The 20,757-nt window shown below is 36.5% G+C and overlaps 1 protein-coding gene across 1 annotated transcript in view; it reads left to right on the top strand.

Moving 5' to 3' along the window:
• The window catches only part of Oseg6 (intraflagellar transport protein Oseg6), a 125,616-nt gene that overhangs the window by 27,205 nt on the left and 77,654 nt on the right, over positions 1 to 20,757 (top strand). The window contains exons 6-7 of the mRNA XM_083134247.1: positions 12,523 to 12,696; positions 19,788 to 20,028. Coding sequence (XP_082990373.1) covers positions 12,523 to 12,696; positions 19,788 to 20,028 — 415 coding nt within the window. The remainder of the gene's footprint in view (positions 1 to 12,522; positions 12,697 to 19,787; positions 20,029 to 20,757) is intronic.

Genomic DNA, 20,757 nt, shown 5'->3' with positions numbered 1-20,757 from the left:
ACCGAAAAACACTGGGAGAAAATACAAGGAACTCTAAAAGAAGTAGCAGAAGAAATAATAGGAGAAGATAAACAAGTAGGGGAAAAAATGTGGTTCGATGAGGATTGTGAGAAAGTAATAAAGGAAAAGAATGAAGCTAGACAAAAAATGATACAAAGAAAAAGGAGAGGAAATGTCGAAAGGTATCGAGAAAAAAGGAATATAGCTAATAAAACATGCAAACAGAAAAAGAAGGAGATAATGAAGAAACAGCTGATGGAGATAGATGACTTGAGTAGACAAAATGAAAAAAAAAATATATACTGCAATAAAAAAGTAAATAAAGGGACCAACCAAAGGAAATTGGCTATAAGGATAAAAACGGAGCAGTGATAGGAGATCAGCATAGAAAATTAGAGAGATGGGCAGAATATTATCAAGAACAACTAGGAAAAGAAGAGGAACTAGTGGGAACAACAGGAATAGATGGATACAATGAGGGAAGCATTGAAGACCCACCAACAATGGAGGAGATAGAAATAGCAATTAGAAAAGCGAAAAATAACAAAGCACCAGGAGAAGACGGTATAATAATAGAAATGCTAAAGATGGCAGGACTGACAATGAAAATTGAAATCCATAAACTCCTGGAACGGATCTGGAAAGAAGAACAAATGCCGGAAGGATGGAAAGTTGGAATCATATGCCCAATACACAAAAAAGGGGATCGAACGGAATGTAGTAACTATAGACCAATAATGCTGCTAAATGTGGTGTACAAAGTCCTTACCAGTATTATTAATGAAAGACTGAAGAAATATACTGAAGCTATAGTAGGAGAATATCAATGTGGATTTAGACCAGGCAGGGGTACAACAGATCAATTATTCGTTATACAACAGATAATTGAAAAACACTATGAATATGCAATAGACCTCCTAATTCTATTCATTGACTACAAAAGAGCATTTGATAGTATAAGGAGACCCGAACTGATTAGAGCTATGCAATAATTAAAAATCCCCATAGTAGTGTGTTTTGTGGTACTACTGGGACGAGAAATGATGAGCCCCCCCTCAGGCAGATTTGGCTACACTTAAAACTAGCTCAAGATGTGCATATGAGATTATTGCTCAAGTGTGGTACTCTGTCTAACCCAAGATTTTTGTAAAAATGCCCTCGGGAATTTCCCGTGAAATGATGAGCCCCCTCAGATTGATTTGCCTACACTTACAAAAGCCACATCTGTGAGATTGTTGTCCATAAGCCTGTCAAAAATATGCCCCTCTTGATATTGTTTTTGCTACACTTAAAATTAAGCCAAGATGCTCATAAAACCCACACCCACACATATTTACTTCTGGTCCACTTCCGGTCCACTTCAACGTATGTTGAAACGTTTATATAGGAACAATGGGCATTGATTGCCACTTTTCAAATCACAATGACCTATGGGTTGCAAACATGCTTTTAGATTGCTGTATAATTGTAAATATTGTTTATTTTACAGCCTATTCTGTTAAGGCAGTCAAACCCTGTCAGAACAAACAGCAATCAAACCTGTAACATTACAGAGTGAGCATGTAGAGTGGCACAGAGTGCATTCAAACCTGTAGAATAAACAATACAGAATAAACAGCAGTCAAATATGTAGAGTGAATAGCAGTTAAACCCATGTCAGGATTAACAGCATTCAAACCCTGTCAGGATAAATATTTAAATATGTATGTATTTATAAATTAACACAAGTATTAATATGTATTTCCTGTTCAACAGGTACAGCAAGCAGCCCTGAGTATCTCAGCAGGTTCATAGAAGGCATAGACAGCAGACAAGGTAATATGAGATTATTGTTGAAACAACAGAACTTTGTACCTGTCAAATATTTTATATGCTAGGAACAATATTAGGTTATAGAAGGAGTGGCATATGTGTGTTTTATCTTTGCATGGATAATTCTGCTACAGGATTTTTTGAAAGAAGATGCATTTCAAAATACATAAAATCCAAGTCACTTGTTGATGATTTCAAGCTTAGATTCTCTGGCCTATCTGAGTATGACCTGTTTGCTGTACAGAATGAAACTGAAATGCAGTGGGTGCTTATGAGTGACAAGATTTTCCAGTACCTGTGCCTGAAACTGCTTAGCAGGTTTGAAAAATTTGTATACAACAGGTGCAGGAGAATTGTTGGATTTTTTATCAATTTTTACACAGATGAATATTATTATTACTGCATGTTGAAATTGTTTGATAATTACTGGTTCAACAATTGCTATGAATTGTTTGCAGAGTATAGGATGTACACAATTTCAGATCAGAGTTCAAATTGGAGGCATTACAAATTTTCAAATAAAATTATTGACAAGAAATTAATAGATGAGAATATTGAATTTGTTACAACAGATAATGGACACTTGTACAGCAGGGAAGATTTTAAGCAAAACCTTGTCTGGTACTCCCAGTATACACACCTGAATGAGCTTATTATGTATTTCCTAAGGCAAAGATTTAGGGATTGCACCTATGATTGTATTGTTGAATCTCTAGATGAGAACAACCTGAATGATACATGCAGCTGTGGTAAACAATTATCCAGTCTGTCAGTGTAATTTTTTACATGTATTTCAGCAGTGGTCAAGTGAGCATCAATCTAGTGCTGCAACAGCCCTGAGCATCTAAGCAGGCAAACAGGACAGAGACAACAAGCAAGGTAATTGAGATTATTTTTATTGAAACAGAGCTCTGTGCTAGAAACAATCTCAACCTAGGGCAGGCAAGCAGGGGTGTTTATGTAAATTGCACATGTATCTTGTTTTCTATTAGAATTATATGGAATTACCTGATACAGGATTTTTTGAAAGAAGATGCATTTCAAAATACATAAAATCCAAGTCACTTGTTGATGATTTCAAGCTTAGATTCTCTGGCCTATCTGAGTATGACCTGTTTGCTGTACAGAATGAAACTGAAATGCAGTGGGTGCTTATCAGTGACAGGATTTTCCAGTACTTGTGTCTTAAGATGCTTAGCAAGTTTGAAAGGCTTGCATACAACAGGTACAGGAGAATTGTTGGGTTTTTTGTTAATTTTTACACAGAAAAGTGCCATTACTATTCCATGTTGAGATTGTATGACAATTATTGGTTCAACAATTGCTATGAATTGCATGCAGAGTATAAGATGTACATGATTGCAGATCAGAGTTCAAATTGGAAGCATTACAAATATTTAAATAAAATTAACAGGAAATTGATGGATAAGAGTGTTGAATTTGTCACCACAGATGATGGGAACTTGTACAGTGGTGAAGATTTTAATCCAGATCTTGTCAGGTGCCCAGAGCATACACACACAAGTGAGATTGTTATGTATTTTCTGAGACAAAAATTTAGGGATTGTAATTATAAGTGTGTTGTTGAATCACTAGATGAGATCAACTACACATGCAACTGTGGGAAACAATTATACAGTCTGCCTGTGTGATAATACATACATTTAATTTTTAAAGCAAAATATGTATTTCAGATACAAGGATCTGGCAATAAGCAGTGAGCACCAATCTGCAACAGCCCCGAGTGACAGAAAACATCAAGCAAGGTAATTGAGATTATTTTTGTTGAAATAGAGCTCTGTAACTGTTAAATATTTGCTGCAAACAATCTCAAAGGATAGACAGGGGTGTTTAAATTATATGGAATTACCTGAAACAGGATTTTTTGAGAAAAGATGTATTTCAAAATACATAAAATCCAAGTCACTTGTTGATGATTTCAAGCTTAGGTTCTCTAGCCTGTCTGAATATAACCTGTTTGCTGTTCAGAATGAAACTGAAATGCACTGGGTGCTTATAAGTGACAGGATTTTTCAATACCTGTGCCTCAAGCTCCTTAGCAGGTTTGAGAGGTTTGTATACAATAGATGTAGGAGGATTGTTGGATTTTTTGTTAATTTTTATACAGACCAGTAACATTACTATTGCATGTTGAGATTGTATAATAGTCACTGGTTCAACAATTGCTATGAATTCTGTTTTGAGTACAGGCTGTACATAATTGCATCTCAGAGTTTAAATTGGAGGCATTTTAAATTTTTAAGTAAAATGATTAATATGCAATTGGAGCATAGCAGTATTGAATTTATCACCACAGATGAGGGAAATTTGTTTAGTGGGGTGGATTTTGATCCTGATAGGGTTGAGTACTCAAAGCACACATACCTGAATGAGCTTGTTATGTATTTTCTGAGGCAAAAATTTAGAAATTGTAGCCATGAGTGTCTTTCCCTGTCACTAGAGGAGAATAATTGGAGTGATGTATGTAACTGTGGAAAACAATTATCTAACCTGCCAATAATACATACATAGGGTTGGAACAAAGATTTTTGAAGCCAAACAGACATCATGTATTTAGGGTACAAAGGTTTGGATATAAACAGGAAGTATCAGCAGCAGAGGAATGCCCTCATGCCCTCAAAAATTGCAGCATTGTATCTTTGAGTGTGTTGTTGTCTTGGAGGGATAGCTATATGTGCCTAAAACACAAAACAATTCTAGTCATGCACCTGTTTCTATAGATTTGTTACCCAGTACTGTTCACACTATACAATAATGTTTTTTGACAGGAGGAATCTTTCAAGATACATAAAATCAGAGTCACTATTGAGGGATTTCAGGCTTGTGTTCTCTGACTTGTCGGAATATGATCTGTTTGCTGTAAGAAATGAAACTGAGTTCAGGTGGATGCTTGACAGTGAGCATGAGTTTAGATACATGAACCTGGGGTGCCTTGGTGATTATGAAAAAATTGCATATCTTATACACAGGAAGATTGTTGCATTTTTTGTCAGTTTCTATAATTTCTCTAGGATCAGTTACTGGTTCACAAACACAAATTTCACAGCACTGTACAATTTTTATATGCTTTTTGACCAGACTTCAAACTGGAAACATTGCAATTGTGATGTTGTTATGAGTTGTTTTGATACATTTGAGTTTGTAACTACAAATACAGGCATGGTGTATTCTGGGTTGGATTTTGTTGGCAGGCAAAATTTCCACAACAGGAGAATTGTTAATATGAATGAGGTTTTGTTGTATCTGCCTAGTCAAAAAATTAAAACTTGTGATCCTGTTATAAGACCTCTTGTGTGTAATTTTCTAGACAGAAGCAATATTCACTTATTCTTAGGGCACCATGTGTAAAAATGTCAAGAGGTATTGCAAAATATTGAGGATTTCAAAATTAGATTCTCAACCCTGTCAGAGTATGATGTGTTTGCCAGAGTTTCACTGGGCACTTAACAGCAAACACAGTTTCAGTCTTGTATTTTCTGCTTTACAGTGGCAACAGTGTCCTCTGGATTAACCTCCATACCTACATCTGTTAGATTGTTAATGTCTGTATGTCTGTCAGAATTATGTTGTGATGCTATTATTAGGTATAGGCTTCAAAAAATTGATTCCAAGATTTTATATGCCCATATAGGTATCTTGCCTGTTTCTGCATACAGACTAAAGCCTGGCAAGGGCATTGCAGGGCAGAGATATACAGCTGTTTTATTTTTTATTGTTGATATCGTACATACCTAAGAGATCAGAGGTCTATGTCTATGACATCTACAATCTAACAACAGGATTGTTTTTAACAACATACTCAAAATTCAAAAATTCAGTAGGGCACCGCAAGTTTATATTTCCCTGCTGGAGTGGTCCAGAATGCATAGTTCTCAAAACTCTGTTAATACTGCACTTTTCATAAAATTCTATTTATAGAACAGACATAAATTGGACATTTGCAGCTTAAATATTGCATCTATCAAAAAAATTATAGAGACCTTAAACATAGAAAATCATGCACAGAATCCACCTGAAAAAATTCCAGGTCTCTAGCACTTGTAGTTTTTGAGAAATCACAAAATCAAAAAATTATCGATTTTTTCACAAAACTTCTAAACAGCATACAGAGTTGAAATACACAACTCCCATGCCTTTATCTTGAAAAATAGGCAAGTTATTCAGGATCTAGAGAACAAGATTTTTTTGAAAAATTATAGAGATCAAAAAGTTGCATTTTGGCATGTCTATGAGAAATCACCAAGCCCCATGTCTCCAGAGGACACTGTTGCCACTGTAAAGCAGAAAATACAAGACTGAAACTGTGTTTGCTGTTAAGTGCCCAGTGAAACTCTGGCAAACACATCATACTCTGACAGGGTTGAGAATCTAATTTTGAAATCCTCAATATTTTGCAATACCTCTTGACATTTTTACACATGGTGCCCTAAGAATAAGTGAATATTGCTTCTGTCTAGAAAATTACACACAAGAGGTCTTATAACAGGATCACAAGTTTTAATTTTTTGACTAAGCAGATACAACAAAACCTCATTCATATTAACAATTCTCCTGTTGTGGAAATTTTGCCTGCCAACAAAATCCAACCCAGAATACACCATGCCTGTATTTGTAGTTACAAACTCAAATGTATCAAAACAACTCATAACAACATCACAATTGCAATGTTTCCAGTTTGAAGTCTGGTCAAAAAGCATATAAAAATTGTACAGTGCTGTGAAATTTGTGTTTGTGAACCAGTAACTGATCCTAGAGAAATTATAGAAACTGACAAAAAATGCAACAATCTTCCTGTGTATAAGATATGCAATTTTTTCATAATCACCAAGGCACCCCAGGTTCATGTATCTAAACTCATGCTCACTGTCAAGCATCCACCTGAACTCAGTTTCATTTCTTACAGCAAACAGATCATATTCCGACAAGTCAGAGAACACAAGCCTGAAATCCCTCAATAGTGACTCTGATTTTATGTATCTTGAAAGATTCCTCCTGTCAAAAAACATTATTGTATAGTGTGAACAGTACTGGGTAACAAATCTATAGAAACAGGTGCATGACTAGAATTGTTTTGTGTTTTAGGCACATATAGCTATCCCTCCAAGACAACAACACACTCAAAGATACAATGCTGCAATTTTTGAGGGCATGAGGGCATTCCTCTGCTGCTGATACTTCCTGTTTATATCCAAACCTTTGTACCCTAAATACATGATGTCTGTTTGGCTTCAAAAATCTTTGTTCCAACCCTATGTATGTATTATTGGCAGGTTAGATAATTGTTTTCCACAGTTACATACATCACTCCAATTATTCTCCTCTAGTGACAGGGAAAGACACTCATGGCTACAATTTCTAAATTTTTGCCTCAGAAAATACATAACAAGCTCATTCAGGTATGTGTGCTTTGAGTACTCAACCCTATCAGGATCAAAATCCACCCCACTAAACAAATTTCCCTCATCTGTGGTGATAAATTCAATACTGCTATGCTCCAATTGCATATTAATCATTTTACTTAAAAATTTAAAATGCCTCCAATTTAAACTCTGAGATGCAATTATGTACAGCCTGTACTCAAAACAGAATTCATAGCAATTGTTGAACCAGTGACTATTATACAATCTCAACATGCAATAGTAATGTTACTGGTCTGTATAAAAATTAACAAAAAATCCAACAATCCTCCTACATCTATTGTATACAAACCTCTCAAACCTGCTAAGGAGCTTGAGGCACAGGTATTGAAAAATCCTGTCACTTATAAGCACCCAGTGCATTTCAGTTTCATTCTGAACAGCAAACAGGTTATATTCAGACAGGCTAGAGAACCTAAGCTTGAAATCATCAACAAGTGACTTGGATTTTATGTATTTTGAAATACATCTTTTCTCAAAAAATCCTGTTTCAGGTAATTCCATATAATTTAAACACCCCTGTCTATCCTTTGAGATTGTTTGCAGCAAATATTTAACAGTTACAGAGCTCTATTTCAACAAAAATAATCTCAATTACCTTGCTTGATGTTTTCTGTCACTCGGGGCTGTTGCAGATTGGTGCTCACTGCTTATTGCCAGATCCTTGTATCTGAAATACATATTTTGCTTTAAAAATTAAATGTATGTATTATCACACAGGCAGACTGTATAATTGTTTCCCACAGTTGCATGTGTAGTTGATCTCATCTAGTGATTCAACAACACACTTATAATTACAATCCCTAAATTTTTGTCTCAGAAAATACATAACAATCTCACTTGTGTGTGTATGCTCTGGGCACCTGACAAGATCTGGATTAAAATCTTCACCACTGTACAAGTTCCCATCATCTGTGGTGACAAATTCAACACTCTTATCCATCAATTTCCTGTTAATTTTATTTAAATATTTGTAATGCTTCCAATTTGAACTCTGATCTGCAATCATGTACATCTTATACTCTGCATGCAATTCATAGCAATTGTTGAACCAATAATTGTCATACAATCTCAACATGGAATAGTAATGGCACTTTTCTGTGTAAAAATTAACAAAAAACCCAACAATTCTCCTGTACCTGTTGTATGCAAGCCTTTCAAACTTGCTAAGCATCTTAAGACACAAGTACTGGAAAATCCTGTCACTGATAAGCACCCACTGCATTTCAGTTTCATTCTGTACAGCAAACAGGTCATACTCAGATAGGCCAGAGAATCTAAGCTTGAAATCATCAACAAGTGACTTGGATTTTATGTATTTTGAAATGCATCTTCTTTCAAAAAATCCTGTATCAGGTAATTCCATATAATTCTAATAGAAAACAAGATACATGTGCAATTTACATAAACACCCCTGCTTGCCTGCCCTAGGTTGAGATTGTTTCTAGCACAGAGCTCTGTTTCAATAAAAATAATCTCAATTACCTTGCTTGTTGTCTCTGTCCTGTTTGCCTGCTTAGATGCTCAGGGCTGTTGCAGCACTAGATTGATGCTCACTTGACCACTGCTGAAATACATGTAAAAAATTACACTGACAGACTGGATAATTGTTTACCACAGCTGCATGTATCATTCAGGTTGTTCTCATCTAGAGATTCAACAATACAATCATAGGTGCAATCCCTAAATCTTTGCCTTAGGAAATACATAATAAGCTCATTCAGGTGTGTATACTGGGAGTACCAGACAAGGTTTTGCTTAAAATCTTCCCTGCTGTACAAGTGTCCATTATCTGTTGTAACAAATTCAATATTCTCATCTATTAATTTCTTGTCAATAATTTTATTTGAAAATTTGTAATGCCTCCAATTTGAACTCTGATCTGAAATTGTGTACATCCTATACTCTGCAAACAATTCATAGCAATTGTTGAACCAGTAATTATCAAACAATTTCAACATGCAGTAATAATAATATTCATCTGTGTAAAAATTGATAAAAAATCCAACAATTCTCCTGCACCTGTTGTATACAAATTTTTCAAACCTGCTAAGCAGTTTCAGGCACAGGTACTGGAAAATCTTGTCACTCATAAGCACCCACTGCATTTCAGTTTCATTCTGTACAGCAAACAGGTCATACTCAGATAGGCCAGAGAATCTAAGCTTGAAATCATCAACAAGTGACTTGGATTTTATGTATTTTGAAATGCATCTTCTTTCAAAAAATCCTGTAGCAGAATTATCCATGCAAAGATAAAACACACATATGCCACTCCTTCTATAACCTAATATTGTTCCTAGCATATAAAATATTTGACAGGTACAAAGTTCTGTTGTTTCAACAATAATCTCATATTACCTTGTCTGCTGTCTATGCCTTCTATGAACCTGCTGAGATACTCAGGGCTGCTTGCTGTACCTGTTGAACAGGAAATACATATTAATACTTGTGTTAATTTATAAATACATACATATTTAAATATTTATCCTGACAGGGTTTGAATGCTGTTAATCCTGACATGGGTTTAACTGCTATTCACTCTACATATTTGACTGCTGTTTATTCTGTATTGTTTATTCTACAGGTTTGAATGCACTCTGTGCCACTCTACATGCTCACTCTGTAATGTTACAGGTTTGATTGCTGTTTGTTCTGACAGGGTTTGACTGCCTTAACAGAATAGGCTGTAAAATAAACAATATTTACAATTATACAGCAATCTAAAAGCATGTTTGCAACCCATAGGTCATTGTGATTTGAAAAGTGGCAATCAATGCCCATTGTTCCTATATAAACGTTTCAACATACGTTGAAGTGGACCGGAAGTGGACCAGAAGTAAATATGTGTGGGTGTGGGTTTTATGAGCATCTTGGCTTAATTTTAAGTGTAGCAAAAACAATATCAAGAGGGGCATATTTTTGACAGGCTTATGGACAACAATCTCACAGATGTGGCTTTTGTAAGTGTAGGCAAATCAATCTGAGGGGGCTCATCATTTCACGGGAAATTCCCGAGGGCATTTTTACAAAAATCTTGGGTTAGACAGAGTACCACACTTGAGCAATAATCTCATATGCACATCTTGAGCTAGTTTTAAGTGTAGCCAAATCTGCCTGAGGGGGGCTCATCATTTCTCGTCCCAGTAGTACCACAAAACACACTACTCCCCATCAAGTTAATAAATTTAATAGAAATGACAATGAAACAGACCAGAGCAAAAGTGAAAATAGGGAATGAAACAAGTAGAGAATTTCCATATTGCAGAGGAGTCAAACAAGGAGATGGACTGTCAACCACACTCTTCATACTAGCATTACACGTGGCCATTCAAAAGGTAGATAAGAGAGGATCAATTTTTTTACAAAGAGCACTCAAATATGCGCATATGCAGATGACATTGCAATAATAACACGAACAGGAAACTATTTAAAGAAAACATACCAGATTAGAAGAAACTGCAAATAGGTTAGGACTAGAAACAAATGTCAATAAAACAAAGTACATGATTGTTACCCAAAAACCTGACAAATATAGAGAGGAAAGAATAGAAATAAATGGGAAGGAATTTGAAAGAGTCAGGTCATTCCAATACTCAGGGCTGATCATAAATGAACAAAACAAAGAAGATAGCATGATAAAGGAAAGGATATACATGGGGAATAGAGCATATTATGCAAACATGCAATTATTAAAGAGCAAACTAATAAACAGGAATCTCAAAATTACCATATATAAAACGTTAATAAGACCTATAATAACATATGGTTCAGAGACATGGGTAATGAATAAGACAGAAGATGAAGCATTGCGCAGATTTGAGAGGAGGGTGATACGCAAAATATATTAACCGGTTAATGAAAATAATTTCTGGAGAATAAGAACTAATGAAGAAATTAACCATATACTAGGGAAAGAGGATATGGTGAGATTTATTAAATCACAAAGAATGCGGTGGCTGGGTCACGTACAGAGAATGGGAAAGGATAGAATGCAAAGGAAAGTGATGCAAGAAAAATCTATTCAACAAGAAGAAGAGGAAGACCAATGACAAGATGGCTAGATGGTGTCCTGGAAGATTTGCGTCACATGAAGGTGAAAAGATGGTGGGAGATTGCAGAGGACAGGAATAGATGGAGGCACATAGTTGAGGAGGCCAAAGCCCATGAGGAGCTGTAGCGCCATGTGGTAAGGTAAGGTAAGGCTTGAAACCAGATGCGGTTCCGGTCAGCTTCTTCTGGGGTTATGTCAAAGATGCCGAACTGGTGATACTTAGAGGACTTAGGGTATACTACCGGCGGTACACGTGGCAGCTAAAATGTTAACGGCAGAGAGAGCTTTATTTCCAGTCTGAATGAGTACCTCCCTATGATGTGAGGGCCTATCTTGGTGAAATCTAGTGATGGATTTGGTGAAGAGTTAGTATTGAAGAGATGCTGCATCCATCACATCAAACACCACTGAAATTCTTTTTATGGGGAGACATCCATGGTGATACGTATGCGACAAAATGGGTAAAAATTACTTAATTAAAAACAACCATTGAAGGAGGATGCACCCAGATTACAAGCAAAGAAGTTATTTGTGATATTTGTAATTTTGTTGATTGGTATTTTTAGAAGTGCCTGGACCTGAACGACTGTTTTCAAACATCTGTGATAACCAAAAATAAAAAGCTACATATGTCTTCTTCAATTTGCTCAGTGAGCACTGTCTTTATAATTTTTAGTGTATGCTTTTTTTTGCTTGCACACACGTACACTATGCATTTTGCATAATTTTCGGGATGTCACTGAATACCGTTTTGTCGTATATCCACGTTTTGTCAGAAATGAGTTGACATAATCGTGTCCCTTTCATGTTAATGCATCATGTTCCAATGCAACATATCTGGATGTCAAGTGGTGTGAATTATCAACATTAATAAACTGTTTGCGCAAATTTTCTAGTGTATTCAGAACCCGCGTACGTCAAACTTCAATCAGTTCTCCTGCAAAATCACTGCAGATGGACATACGACAACATAGTATTCAGCTGACAATATGTAGAATCCGTGAAAGCATTGCACAGCACGTTTGTGAACACTCCAATACACCTAGACTCGGAAAAGAATTGACCATTATCAGTGATTAAATTTTTGATATGGGTATCAGCTTAGTCGTAGTAAATTTTTTCCCCATTTTGCCCCATACATTGATGTATTTATGTTGGCTTACACCAATAAATTTGTCCCACTCTTAATTTCTACTGAAAAGAGTTATTTACTTCCAGGTTTGGAGATGGCTACATACTCCTTGGATTCAATGCTGGATATTTTGTAGGAATCTCTACCCACATGAAGGAGATTGGCCAAGAGTTATTCCAAGTTAAGAACTACAGAGACAGTGTAACAGATATTGCCCTCTCCACGGCTCTTGGTAAAGCTGCTTCATGTGGCGATAACACGTTAGTATCATAACACTTTCACACACTATGTGTGTAAATTGCATTATATTTTGTATATTGTCTCAGACACGTCAGATATTTTATGAACGGTTGGTGCTTTATCATTCTCAGAAGCTAACACTTTTGTACTACTAATGTGCCCTATTTTAGTTTTAATATCACCAATCTCGTCTTCTAAGCGAGAAATACATACTTGTTCATTTAGTGTAATTTTAACAGCACTTATATTGCAGACTTGTTCTTCCGCTTGTGTCGTTAGTTCGACGAGATGTTCCTGATGAGAAGACGTCTTTGCAATAGGTGATTCTATATTAGACTACACACCACTTAATTCCTCTTTAACATCATTTTTAAGGGCGTTAGTATTTATTTTGCAAGCATCAGCCACCTGTTTTATTTCTTCTCGGAGTTCAGGACGAAAGTAACAAGAGACTGATTGAAACTTTCTGAAAGAGTTGCTGTTATTAACTCCTGACTTTCAGAAAACTTTTTCATTTGATCAGTGAGTTGCTGTTTCATCTGATCTTGGCTGTCTGTAAGCTGCTGTTTCATCTGTGCTTGGCTGTCTGTGAGCTGTTTCATCTGCGCTTGGCTGTCTGTAAGCTGCTGTTTCATCTGCGCTTGGCTGTCTGTAAGCTGCTTCATCTGTGCTTGGCTGTCTGTAAGATGCTGTTTCATCTGCACTTGGCTGTGTGTAAGCTGCTGTTCCATCTGTGCTTGGCTGTCTGTGAGCTGTTTCATCTGCGCTTGGCTGTCTGTAAGCTGCTGTTTCATCTGCGCTTGGCTGTCTGTAAGCTGCTGTTTCATCTGCGCTTGGCTGTCTGTAAGCTGCTGTTTCATCTGCGCTTGGCTGTCCGTAAGCTGTTTCATCTGCACTTGGCTGTCTGTAAGCTGCTGTTTCATCTGCGCTTGGCTGTTTGTAAACTGCAACTGAACGTCATCCATTTTATGAATTATTGTCTCCAATAATGCATTGAAATTAGTATCTTTATTGTGTTCAGTCCCATGCTGGCCAAACATCGGATCACATACTTTGCACAAGTACTGATCAAATGTATCAGAATTACTGGAATGTAACGCTGCTAACTGTAGACATTTATGGTGATATAACTTTCCACATTTGCGACAAGATATACACTTAGCATTCTTATCTGGATCCTTACAACAACCGAAATTTTCAACATTGATTTCCGCATTGTCAGAAATCAAGCTTTCATCAATAGTTTGTCCTTTTCGTGTTGATCTTTTCCCTTTATCTGTCATTATTTAACTATATTATTAAGAAAAAAACGTATAGCTAAACACTTACTAATTCGAATCCTGAAAACTGGGTCGCCAAATTATTGAAACCTACACATTTTTATCAACATAAAACTAGATTCCAATATTAATATTTCTTGTATTCATAACTTAGATATGGTACATAACTTTTTACAAACTGTTTACTATATTCGATAGTCATATGTTTCATTTTGAACACGTACGTTCATAAATTCACATTACAAACTCATCATAACTCAACATTACACAACATGTACGTTCATAAATTCACATTACAAACTCATCATAACTCAACACAACACAACATTGTAACTATTGTGCTTGTCACATGTCTTGAAACGCACAAGCCACATTAAAAATTGAAATCAGTCAATAGTAGAATGTCTGACTGCCGTGCGGGAGACCAAGGTTCAATATCTGAGGGTGAGAAATGTTCAGAGCATGTCGTTGCATTAGACATTCTCACAGCCTTTAATAAATGGCTACTCTGGGGTAACGGTGGTGAAAGCTTTCATGTCAAGTTGTGTCAGATGGCTGGTTATATTCTGTACCATATACAGTAACGGGTACATCTGAATAGTGGACACCTCTAAATTACAGACATTTTTAATTTCCCCGGCAGAAATACGGGGTTTAATGCCAATATTACTTGACACAACAATGGCCAGTATTTAGAACCAGCACACATTATTTCATGTTACACCGAACATATTTCTTTTTAAAAGTGCGGGCAGTAGACCTTGTGGTTATCTTGAGAAGTGTGAGTCACTTCTGCTATGATGTCGCAGAAACACAAACGACTGATTTTAAGGAAAAAGTTGAAGTCAATTTGTAATGTATGTAGGGATACTTTAGTAAATTTAAATTCACTGTATGTAGTACAGTATTTTGTTTCTTGAATGTAGGAAGAAAAACAAAAAACATTATGTTCGTAAAGTACGTACGTACTGTAATATGCTTATCCTATTGTGTAACATCCTACACTTTTCTCTGAATAGGCCTGTCCATTATTGAGAAGTTTTTCGGTATAAATATACAAAGGCTGTCGCAGAGAAGGTGAGACTAATTCCTGTATAGGAAAACAGCGACCTCCATTGGCTAGCAAATGTACTAGGGTGAAAATTTGGTGTAGCAGTTAAAAGAGAAGCATGTACATGGACCCCTCCAAGAATCATTAAAATGAAACAAAAAAAGTGCAAACCACAAAATTTTTATTCAGAATCAGCCATATCGAGTAGACGTACATCTTTTTCAAAATAGGCACCATTGACAGCTAAGCAAGTGTTCATATGCTCCTGCCACTTTGTGAATGTCTTTGAAAATTCGTCGTCAGGTAGCAAACTGAAGAAAACTTGCGATCACTTCTTTGTTCGTCATGAAATGACGACCACGTAAAGCGGCCTTTAAAAGTGGAAATAGCCAAAAGTTGCAGGGTGCAAGGCCCGGGCTGTATGCTGGATGCAGGAAAATGTCTATAATAAAACAGCCCACGAGGTATGCAACCATATTCACTATTGTCTCGTTAATCATGGACAGTCTTTGTCTAGGATGCACCTGATTCGTGCCCATCTTCAAACAACTTGTGCCATCGGTACTCTGTGGCTCTACTCAGTCTGTCTTGATCGGCATATGCCTGTTGAAACATTGCATATGTTTTCGCAGCACTTTTCCCTAAACGCCAACAAAATTTTATGCCATGTTGCTGTTCATCTTGAATACTCATCGCGAAAAACAATGTTATACAAAAAATCCGGGAACTTTTCTAACGATGGAAGCGGCCCCGGCGCCCACCCAGCGTCGAATAACATGGGTACGTGGGGGAAACCCTGGGGGGTAAAGGCGGTCAGGGGCGTGATGCTGATCACATCACCCCCACTCATGACCGGATCAAGAAAGTGTGGGGCGTTACCCCCACACCCCCTATACGCCTTCATGGCGTGGTGCTAAGCACAGGGGAACACTTTACTTTTTTTATTTTTTTACACAAAAACCTGGAGGGGTAAACGAAACACGTTCCACGTAAATCAACACAGCTGCTCACTAACCTGGTTTCGCAACATGTGACAACTTGCTATGGAAACAGAATGAGTCATCCTACACGACATAACTAGTGCCGAAACCATAGGCAGTGTTGCCAAGCCAGGAAAAAATCTGTCTCACCTTCTCTGCAACAGCCTATGTATCATTTTGAGGCCTTTTTCAAATCAGTTTTTCTGCATTGGAGGCCCAGGACCATAGCTTCCCCACCATCCCCCTCCCTGTAAATGCAGGTCTTATGTGCTCATGGGGTACTAGGGGCAACCTTCTGGTAAGGCACCCAAGAGTCAACTTGTCTTCCACGTAGTAGTCCGTGGTAACTGCAATATTACAGGCTAACGAAACACTGGCGTCTGGACCTACAGCCAGTATAATCCTCCATAGGGCTGTGTTGTCTTGTGTTCGTCCTTCTGTGTGCTCCATTACAGTCTTAGCTTTTAATAGGAAAGGAAATTTTAGTCCTCAAAAACAGTATAGTTTTAGCTCATGTTAAGCAATGAATGAATGAATTAGTTTTAAAATGTGAATCGTGAAGTTTTAATAGCAATATTTTATTTTCTTCTTAGAGGTTTGTCCTCGCTGGCTGTGATACCCATGTCACACCCAGGTATTGTTGCTAGCGCCAGTTGTGACACCCATGTCACAATTAGTGTTGTGTAACTTTGGGAAGACTCTGTGTATCAGATAATGTTCGGAGATATATGTTTAGGGGCAATTTCCCTCTGAAAAGATAATCGCCGCCTTTATACTAGAAATTATTTTTTTCTCCTAAAGTGTTGGTAGCAAGTGCGCAATTCTTGTCACAAGAAGAGAACACATATCAGGTAATATGCAGGCACAATTTTGAACTGTCATGTTATGGCTTTACATACATGGGACATGACAAATTTCAAATTTCGTAAAATAATCAGATTTTGTTACTGTCATTGTCTTCTTCTTCTTCATAAATGAAAATTGTTTTTTTAGACCACGGGCTTATAACCTAGTCTGTACTGAAGAAAATGAGGTATAATTTGAAACTCTAGCAAACAGAGTTTCCGAGATACATATTTAAAGAAAAAAATGTGAGGGAATTTTAAATTTCCTGCCGAAAACAAGCACGGATTTCACATTACAATATTTTTTAGCTGTGAAAGTATCAGCAGAAAGTATGCAATTCTTGGCACAAGAATGAAACACATATCAGGCAATATACAGGTACTGATTTGAACAATCACGCCCCGGTGTTGCCTACATGGGGACTCAGGTGGTTCAAAATGCATAAACATTTTTTTCAAACATTTTCATCTTCTTCTTCTACTTGGTAAATGGCTTCGACCATAGGCTTATAGCCTAGTTTATATTGGGCTCATTATATACCAAATCAACCGATAATAATTATTTTTTAACCTTAAGGGTTCAGATTTTTTAGATTTTTTGATTATGCATTGCACCTATCAAGAGGACAAAAACTGCCAAATTTCAGATCTTTTTCGATCTTACTTTTTGAGTTATTGACTTTCAAAAAAGCAAAAATCCCAAAATTTGATGACACTTTGAAATCTTTAAACAACTGTAGATCAAAAACTATTTGACCTAGAGAGCTCAAATTGTTGTCATTCCCTTCTGCATTTAATGGGCTTTAACCACAAAAAAATTAGTAACACTTCGTTGCTTTTCTACAGTGCAAGTCAACAGCGGAGCGGCCATGCTGTACAAGCTACTGTGCAGGCGCATACTGCTCGATTGTCATGACAACTTTATGGTGTGTTGCTAAGGAACCATTTTGAGTGCCAAAACACAAATTTTCATTGTACATTAATCTCCACGAAGTTTAGAATCTTAATTCCTGTTACTTAATGACTTCCCCTCGTACATTTTTCAATTTGCTTGTCTGATGTTAAAAATGATAAATTTGAGATATTTTCATATGTGTAGTCCAACAATTATAAAATAGACTAATATGAAGACTTCAACATCAACCACTCAGCATATAGCTGTGGTTATAACATGGAAGTCAACAAATTTAGCAAATTTCGCACACATTACAATACAAAAATTAAATTTCCATTGGAACCCATGTCCGTCCCATTATGAAATTTTGCACACAAATAGTCAGTTGATGTCTTCAAATGATATATTTTTTTGAAAAAAAAAAAAAATGGTGTTATGAGATTTTCAAAAAACTTTTTTTTTTTTAATTACAAAATTCAAATACCACACTGATGTTGCATATCAAATTAAAGCCCATTAAAAGCAGAAGGGAATGACACCAATTTCAGCTCTCTAGGTCAAATAGTTTTTGATCTACAGCTGTTTAAAGATTTCAAAATGTCATCAAATTTTGGGAATTTTTGCTTTTTTGAAAGTCAATAACTCGAAAAGTAAGATCGGAAAAGATCTGAAATTTGGCAGTTTTCGTCAACTTTACTGATACTACCACTGTACCAAAAATTATCAATTTCTGAGATTTCAAGGTTCAGACCCCAGTTGATTTGGCATGGAATGATCCATTGAAGAAAACAAAATATAATTTTTAACTCTAGCATTCACAGTATCTGAGATATTGAAAAAAAAAAAGGAACTTTGAATTTCCCACCAAACAAAAAAAATAAATAAATGAAGCAGCTGATTTAAACCATTGGCAAATTTGAATTATGAATTTGCCAGGTATCATGTTACAGTTTTTTATATTTTCATGAGTAGTAAATGGAAGACTGGAGGTACATTTCACCCTATGATCAAAATTTTGAAAGTAAGAAAATTAATATCGAAATTGGTTTATACAATATGCTTTTTGCACATTCCAATTCTAGTTCCGATTTTCATCTGATGTTCATATGTCATTTAATGTGAAGAGGTTTTCTCGTTATATCAACCAGATGATTTTTGTATAGGCTTTCGAGAGCTAACATCACTCTCATCTTCAGGGATTGAAGTACAGATATGTGTGAGGGTAAGGTTATATATATTTGGTGTGGGATGGCTCTGCTGTAGGTAGTGGGCCAATCAGGGGCCATCTCTCAATGATGTCCACACTCCCAGTTGACTATCGCTAACAAGGCTGGGTCCAGTTCAAGTCCCATGTCCCTGTTGAGGTTTTTCTTTTCCCCGTTGAAGGTTATTGCTTCTTTGATGATTCGATACCAGTAATTGAATGATTTATTGATGATCTTGGTAGTTGTGAAGTCAATTCTATGGCCCTCCTGGATGGAATGTTCTGCTAACCCTGATGTTTTCGGGATGAAAATCTTGATGTAGCTGGCTTGTTCTTTGCAGTGTTGGACAATTGTCTTCCCTGTTTGTCCAATGTAGGCTTTATTGCAGGAACAGATGATATGGTAAATTCCAAGTGTCTTCTTTCCTAGGTCGTCTTTAGGATTTCGATATTGGCTTCTGACTTTTGGTAGTCACATCGCTTCACACATTTCTGCACTTCAATCCCTGAAGATGAGAGTAACGTTAGCTCTCGAAAGCTCAGAAGCCTATCCGGAAATCACCTGGTTGATATCCTGAGAAAAGCTCTTCATCATTCGCCACTAGGAATGCTTCAAGAATTATCTAAAAATATCTAATTAAATATGTAACATAAATTATTAGCATGCAATGTTAATTATACTTTATCCATTGTCTAGTGTTTTTTTTAAACTTATACTTGTACTAACATTATGTTTCGAGATGGTACCTCTTCTCTCATCATGGTATTAAGGAACCATTGTCACTAACATTCCGAGAACATGAATTATTGTCACAAATATTTAGCTCTACGTAACACCATGTATATATATTTTCAGAGTAAAGTTTCACGAGATGGGCAACTTGCAGGACACTTCAAATGTTTTGACGTTAGAGGAGGAAAGAGGGGTGGACAGAATGGCTTGGAGCGATGACGGCCAACTCCTTGCTGTCGGAACCGCTGGAGGATCTGTCCATGTTTTTCTGACCAAGTTACCGCTTATTTCGAGCGTCCACGGAACCAAAATTGCTCTGCTGACAAGCCTGATGGAGATCACCATATATCAGCCAACTGAAAGGGTGTGTATTTCCCTTTTGCAGGGTGTAAGGAGGTGACCGTTTTTAAAGGCAGTAAACAGGGTGGCTACACACCAGGAATTCCACGGATTATGCTTGAATTATTAGCTCCGGAAATTCTGCATGAATTTTTCTTTGTAGACTTGAAAAATTGGAAAATTTTATTAATCAAGATCCTATTGAATTTATACATGTATTTATAAATGCCCTGAGGCAAGTTTTATAGCAGTTTAGCTTTCATTTACCGAGGAAGGAAAGGAAGGCTCTGTGAAAAGTAAAACAATTCTAGCAATCAGTTTACTTTGTTAGTATCCTTTCCGGAACAATCTAACAGACAGAAGATTATTGCAAGATATCTTGAAGTTGATTAGGTAAATTTGAGCAGTGATCAGAACGCTACATTTTAAAAGTAGCTTCGCTACAGCTACAGATATTCTTCCAAAATGTAGCTTCGCTACAGCTACAGCTACATTTATCAAAAAGTAGCTCGCTACGCTACTCCTGTTCGCTACTCGCTACTTCGCTACTTTTTGCGCTACTTCTGCATAAAAAAAACTTAAAAATAACCATGTGAATATTAAAAAATCCCCTACTACTGGTAAATAGATTCTGTTATTTATTATCATGATTCCCGTCATTCAATAATTTTGATAGCTGTGTTACTTCAGTTACTTATTTTTACTATAGTTTTTGAGAATAACGTACCTATGCAAGTGGCATTTCAATTCAAAT

This window comes from Lepisma saccharinum, chromosome 13 (genome assembly GCF_977018435.1).
Source record: "Lepisma saccharinum chromosome 13, izLepSacc3.1, whole genome shotgun sequence".
Classification (NCBI taxonomy): domain Eukaryota; kingdom Metazoa; phylum Arthropoda; class Insecta; order Zygentoma; family Lepismatidae; genus Lepisma; species Lepisma saccharinum.
The sequence above is the reverse complement of the archived record's forward strand: the minus strand, read 5'-3'. Positions and strand labels throughout refer to the sequence as shown.